At 45.3% G+C, this 6,951-nt stretch overlaps 1 protein-coding gene across 1 annotated transcript in view; it reads left to right on the plus strand.

Annotated features, from left to right (window-relative positions):
• GLG1 (golgi glycoprotein 1) overlaps positions 1-2,828 on the plus strand; it is an 88,703-nt gene extending 85,875 nt beyond the window's left edge. Inside the window, exons 24-26 of the mRNA XM_009883159.1 lie at positions 4-124; positions 1,987-2,093; positions 2,565-2,828. Of these exons, the coding sequence (XP_009881461.1) occupies positions 4-124; positions 1,987-2,093; positions 2,565-2,732 (396 nt within the window). The 3' untranslated portion in view covers positions 2,733-2,828. The remainder of the gene's footprint in view (positions 1-3; positions 125-1,986; positions 2,094-2,564) is intronic.
• Positions 2,829-6,951: the final 4,123 nt, after the last annotated feature.

Raw genomic sequence — 6,951 nt, forward strand, 5'->3', positions numbered from 1 at the left:
CAGGAAGTGCTCAACATGCTGAAGGAAAGCAAAGCAGATATATTTGTGGACCCAGTGCTCCACACAGCCTGTGCCCTAGACATCAAACACCACTGTGCTGCCATTCCACCAGGGAGAGGACGCCGTAAGTGCTTGTGCTTTCCTCGTGTAACCTCCCAGTCCTGCGAGCCTTAAGCTGCGTTTTCTTACCAGCTTTATCTTAAGTACAAGGTATTTCCACCAGTCCTTTGCGGGTAACGAGGTGGAATAGCTGCAGAGGTGGTAGATGCCGCTAGAAGATGGTGTGTCCAAAGCGGGACCTATTTTTCAATCCTGATTTAATATCCTTGCACTTTTACCTGCAAATGTAATGAGGGTATTTTATGTTCCATCATTCATGTGATTACTGACGGCAGTGTGTGATGCCAGATCCATAACCCTTCGGTAAAGTTCCTCTTCAGTTAAATCCTGTTGAAAACGAGCTCTTCAGACACATGGACTGAAGTATGTGCACTTGTTTTTCAGCGAGGTTTATCCTTCTCGCAGGATACAGCTCCCAAGCTTGCTTATGACAGCGTTATCTCAGACTGCATCAAAAGCTTCCCTGGAATTAAGCTGCTTCTCTTACAGAAGCAAATCAGTTCGGTTTCACAAGATTCATTCTTAGCTAATCCTCTTGGTCCTGCTTTCTCTGTGTCGGTCTTTGTCCATGGTTGGCTTCTTTGTTTTGGTATTTTTGACGAACAAACTGAAGTCCTTTGATCCTCTTTTTTTTCTTCTCTACTTAAATATACCAGTTTTTTTTTCCCCAGTATTACAGAGGGTGGGTAATCTTGGATACATTTTCTAAAGTCACATAGCGGCTAAAGGCTTTGAGACTTCATCAACTATTCCAGGTCCCCTAAGACTGAGTTCATCAGGTTCAGACCGCTTGAAACATGATTTATTTAAGTATTTCCTAACCCGTTCTTTTCCTGTTTGAGGTCAAGCCCTTGCACTTTGTTACTGCTATTACGTTCGTTAGCTGGGTAGTGGTATGGCTGTTTAAGGAAAGCTAGCGGGGAAAAAGCTCTGAACTTTCCCATCTTTCTGAGTTTATCTGGCATTAAAAATAGCAGCCAAGTATTTTCCTGATCATTATCTTCCGCACGGTTACCGAATGCCTTTCTGGAATTCTGGATATCCTTTTATTTATTCCTGTTTTGTCATAATTCCTTTGATGTGTGTTCTGACGTGTTCGCACTGAAGGTAAGCAGAAGTCTGTAGCTTAGAGAGCGAGCTGCCTCTGAGTGTTTGAACTGACAATTGTGTTTTAAAAGTCTGGAGTTAAAGTTTGCAGCCTGTTTGCTGCGAACAAAATAACTCTTCACGGCAAAGCAGAAAGCATCTAATTAGGGATTATTCAAGTAAGGCAGCGTAAGTATGAAATGCAAAATTTTATGTTGGTGTCTCATGTGAGAGCATATAAAAGAGTTAGAGTTAGCCAGGCTGCTCTGTAGGCACCCAGAACGTTGCGAGCCCGTTTCCTTTTCACAGGACTGTGTGAAAACTCAGGAAGTTAAACCTTTCCAAAACATTTTGTTGATCAAAAGAAACTCCTAAGGAGATAACACTGTGTTTTTTCCTGAGCTGAATTTGATCTTAGTTCTCTCCAAAGTGTAGTGGCACAGAATTTAGAGTACGGCTCATGGAAGGTGTGCATTTATAAGACTTCATCAAATGTCATGTAAATCCCATGAATTACATCCTGGATATGTAATTTCTTTTTGGAAGTTAAAATTCCTTGCGCCTCAAAATGCAATATTAATCATGAATCTTAGTGAAATCGCTAGCTTCAAGGGTACAACAGGGCTTTGCATCTAGTCTCTCAGCTGGCTACTCTGTTTAGAAAGCTATGGAACCATCAGCCTTTAGGAGAACCGAAGTGTCCCTTTCCAGCAGCCTTTCCGTAGCGTGTTCTTGAAGCCGCTGTTTCTATTTTGTAACACCATCTTCTCCCCTTTACAGAAATGTCATGCTTAATGGAAGCTCTGGAAGATAAACGTGTGAGGTTGCAGCCTGAATGCAAGAAACGCCTTAATGATCGCATTGAAATGTGGAGCTATGCTGCAAAGGTGAATATGTAGAGGATTTCCTTTTTTTTTTCTTTGCGTAGGATCTTTCTGTTGCAAGCTATTTATGAAAAAACTTCAACTGTAATGAAATTCTTGTCTCTGAACGGAGTTTAGCATTCTGAGTTTGGTCTGGCAAAATTGAAATCAGGTCTCCTTTTCTGAACTTGAGTATCTTACTCTCTCAGTGTCTGGGATACATCCTCCGCAGAGCCAGATTAAACTGTCTTTTGTGCACACGGGGCTTTGTCTCCTGTAGAGAAGGTCTGGGGCGATGAAATAGGGACAGCAGAACTGTCTCCTCGGCAGCAGTTCCTTCAGATGACTCATTGCAGCCTGTTTGTTTGCAGTTCAGGGCAAGTCTGACCGTGCCGGGAGGCAATAGCAGTACCAGAGACTAAACCTGATAAATTCCAAGGCTAAGGGTCGCGTGGGAAGTGCAGCTTGGCTCATTTATTCCCTTCTCGCCTCCAGGTTGCCCCAGCAGAAGGCTTTTCTGACCTTGCCATGCAAGTTATGACCTCTCCGTCCAAGAATTACATACTGTCTGTGATCACGGTCGGCATCTGTGTACTCTTCCTCATCGGCCTGATGTGTGGACGCATCACCAAGCGGGTGACAAGAGAGCTCAAGGACAGGTAGAGCCTGGATTGCCTGCAGAAGAAATGCCTGCCCAGTGCCCAGTTTTGTACAGCCTTCCTCTGTATAGTCTACCCACCCCCTCTTGTGAGAGGAGAAAAAAAAAAAAAAAAAAAAAAAAAAATTAGAACAGCAGCAGGTGTTGGCTCGGTTTTCCCATCCTGGATCTCATCCACAGCATCTTCATCCTAGGAAAGTTTGTGTGCAACATTGGCAGCCCAGCCAGCAGCTTTTGTTACCCCTTTGTTAGCAGACTCTCGTTGACCTGCCTGTAGACAAGTCTCTGTTGTACTGTTGGAACTGCCTTCACTCTCCGAATCAGACTGATACGACCTGCAGCTCAAGCCGTTTTTAAGTCAGTTTTTAAAAGAAAGACATATATCTGCATACCGACTATATGATTTAGGTAATGGTTCGTACTGAAATCTAGTCGTCCTCTGTGGCTGGGGGAAATCGAGGCAGGAAATTAAAGGGTAAATTGCATCTTACACCACAGTTGGCCTTGTTTTGGACATCTTGCTCATCTCATGTAAAACATCTCCAGAGCATAGTCTTGGACAACCTAAGGACACCAGTCGCTGGTGTCATCTTCTAGTGAATATCCTGCTTTTGTGACTGTGGATTCTTAATTTTTTTTTTTTTTAATTATTATTTTTCGGCTGAAAAGATGTCCTCCCTTTCTTCCTCTGCCACTCGCAAGATAGAATAAAATACTGACCAGGATCAAATACTCATGTGAGCTGTACAACTTGTATTTCGGTAGATTAAAGACACGGTGTAGACGCGAGGCATGTAGAGCCTGTTGGTAGCGTACAGCGCTGCTGTCAGCGGGCGTTAAGTGCCCTGATCACTGACTCGGTCAACTCTTTTTTTTTTTTTTAATTAGTGACGATGCAGTAAAATTCTAACACTCCTTTGATTTTACCTCGCTGCTGCTAAGCTGTTACCCTTCCGAATTAACCGTCTACGGATGGTATTGACACGCTGGCAATACAGTGTGCTGTCGGTGACGCAGAAAGCGCCTGGATGCTGGATGGGCTCTGTCTGTGAAGCGGTTACTTGTGGGCTAGTGCAGCTGTTTGTAACTGGCCTGTCTGGGTCTGAACGGTTGGAATGGTAGCCCTGAAGAGTGTGGTTTTTGTTTCCACAACTACAGTTGATAGCGGTGGCAACTGGCATTTGCTGGGATGTAGGACGCAGGTGCTGGTCCAGAAGGCCAAGCAGGAGTGGATGGGAGGATGGTAGTGGCGTATGAAAGGCAGAAACATCTGGATCCTCAAGGGAAGTAGCTTCCACGTTGTTACCATCAATGTGTGCGCTCAGGCTACGTACAGTTGCACTTCCAGAACCTGATACTCACCCCCCGCCCCAGAGCCCAAAGAAGGTCTTTTAGAAAAGCTGCACCAGCAGTTGTGGCCTCTTCTTACCGTCATCTTTGTTCCTCAAGTACATGGAGGCGTGGAGGTCATAAGCCATGCGCTTTGGGCTGAAGCATTGGGCGTGTTGGTGAAATCTAGACGTGACTGCGCGGGAGGCCGTGTGTGCAGTAGGATATACTTTATTCGCCTTTTAGGTGTGCTCACCTGCGTGCGCTGTGGTAGAAATCATGTGCCTGAAACTGTCCAAACTTAGACTGATGCTTTGTTTTCCCACTCAGTGCGCTGCTAGGTAAGACCTGACATTTCCAGTTCTCCCCATCGTTCTCTAGAAGAACAGTGGCAGTGAGTTTTGAGACGCTTTGGAGTGTGGACCAGCTGATTCTGCTGATGCTGCGTGTACAGAACGGCATAGTCAAAATACTGTGAGCTTTTTGCTGCAACTGAAGCTTTTTGCAAACGTACCTTCATCCCGCTCTTGAGGATGGACAGCAAACTATTAGTCGTACGGTTTTGGACTTACTATGCTAGTGGGTCCTTCACAAATTTGGTTGTTATATCAAAGTATTGTGAACACGAGGCAAGCAGTAGCGTGAGTCTGAGCAGTGAAGGTTCAGTGGAGAATTAGTGTGTGGTAGGATTGCGGTTAAGCGGATAAGTCGAAAAGAAATTAAGCCTAAATTCTTTCTCTTGCCCCTCTTCGCTGGTGCTACCGGAGCTCAGCTGGCCCTCTGGCAAAGGAAAGTGGAGCAGAAGAAGAAGGGTTGATCGCTTCTCTTGAGGGTAGCATGGGTGTGTAACACCACAATTGTTAGTTTGGCAAATATAAGGGTGTATTGTTTCACTTGACAGAGTGCTGAGATTACAGCTGGAGGGATGGGTGTGTTGGCAGAGCTGCCGCCAAGGGAAGCGGGGTCTTTGCAGTGGGGTCTTTGCGCGGCCGCGCTGGAGTCCTGATTCTCCAAACGTCCCTCAGGCATCGTTAAATTGCAATCAGAGGGCTTTTTTTTTATTTTTTTAAATGGTTGTGACATTTTGAAAAGACGTTTTGTAACCTGATTAGCGTGAAAAGCCTAATTAGATGGTTTGCGGTCTAGAAATAGCATCTTCCACTAAATTCCAAAAGACATTGCAGTGAAAATTGTAGGTTTGTAGCCATAGTTCTGAATGTAAACCCTTTTCAGCTCTGAAGGCGACTTTCTTTACTTTCACATATAAGGCTTTCTGGGTGTGGGTTGTTTGTTGTTTTTTTTTTCTTTTTGTAATTTGGAGCAGGTTAAGGTATGGGTGCCTGGAGCGCTGCGTGAGGAGTCTGTGGTCGGTGGTGTTTCAGGCTGTGTCAGCGGGCTCGCCGGGAATTCGGTTTCAGTGTGAGGACTCTGGGCTGGCGTTACCGGGTGTGTCTGGGGGCCCTCTGAAGCAAAGGTAGCATCCTAAATAAATTTCCGCACGATTCCCTCATGCCCTTCGTCACTGTAAGGGCACAGACCCACCCACCAGTACAACACTGGCTGGCAAAGGGTCCAGGCCATTTTATCTTCGAGCAGCGTTGTCTCTTCACATTTTAAAATGGGGCCTCCTGCTACTGCTAATGACTAAACTTGCTTTTTTTTTTTTGTCTACCAGTCCCATTCTTGAAACATCCTCCTCCTTCTCACGTTTACCTAAAAAAATCCAGAGGTCTCAAAAGCACCGAAACCCACACAAGTACTCTTCCAAAAATAACCCGCTTGTGCTGTTGCCAACACCACCTCTTGCCTGCAGGTAACCATTTTCCATTGTGGGGAAAGAAAAGAAGTGGTTGTGAGAAACACTGCTGTTGCCTTGAACTTGTGGATGCCTTTTTAACTTCTCTGATCTCATCGAGAGCGCTAGAAATAGCTGCCGTCAGCCAAGGGAAGAGTGTTGGTGTGGCAAAACCTGGGGTACCCCTTCCTTTTCCCTCTGGGTGGGGAAGGCTGCCTTCCACGGAACGCAGTTCGGGAGGCGGTTGGGTTTTTATTTTTTTCCTCCTTGTCATCACGCGAACCTTCTCTCGGAGAGTTTATTTCAGACCTGGGGATGCTGACGCTCCTGGGGACGTGTGGAAGGAGTAGATGGCTGGGACCTAGCAAGGCATCCAGCCCTCCGTCCCCCACCCCTGCTGCTGGAAGGGTTAACGAGTTATGTTTCCTAAATGATGGCCCTTGTTTAGATGACATGGGTAAGGAGGACTGTGCATGCTGTGCACCTCGTTGCTTCACTCCTGCTAGCCTGTTAGCATTCATTCTTAACCTTAATAAGCCTATTTATTGTTTACCTAGTGGGTCTAATCAAGTCCTTTTGCTGATTTTTTTGTTTTCAACTTGGGATTCTCCGGCTTTGCCTCCATCATTCAGGCTGCTGGAGTAACTCCCTTGGACGGGAGCAGAATTCCTGGCCCTTCCAGCCAGCTGAGACCCCCTGTGTCTGCGTGACTGCAAAGGCCTGGAAAAACCCTCACGAAGTTCAAATAATTCTGTAACGATTGTTAAGCCTTTCACCCAGAATCTGACACTTAAAAATCCATGCAAATAGAATCGGTCTTGCTTTGAAAGAATCCACGTGTTGCATGAAAAATAAGGGAGAGGAGTGAATGTCTCTAAGAACAGAAAGTGGCTGCGGGTGGGTACGGAGGGCAGAAATGTGACGAGCCGGAGGGGCTCACTCGAATCCCCGTAATGTTGTAGAGGAATTGTGTTGGCGACTTCTGTTAAAACACAACTTTATTATTTAGTTGAAAGAAGATGGTAGTACTTTTTTTTTTTTTTTTTTTTTTTTTTTTTTTGGGGGGTTTTTTTTTTTTTTTTTAAAAAAGAAAAGGAAGT

This window comes from Charadrius vociferus, unplaced genomic scaffold, assembly GCF_000708025.1.
Source record: "Charadrius vociferus isolate BGI_N301 unplaced genomic scaffold, ASM70802v2 scaffold1434, whole genome shotgun sequence".
Classification (NCBI taxonomy): Eukaryota; Metazoa; Chordata; class Aves; order Charadriiformes; family Charadriidae; genus Charadrius; species Charadrius vociferus.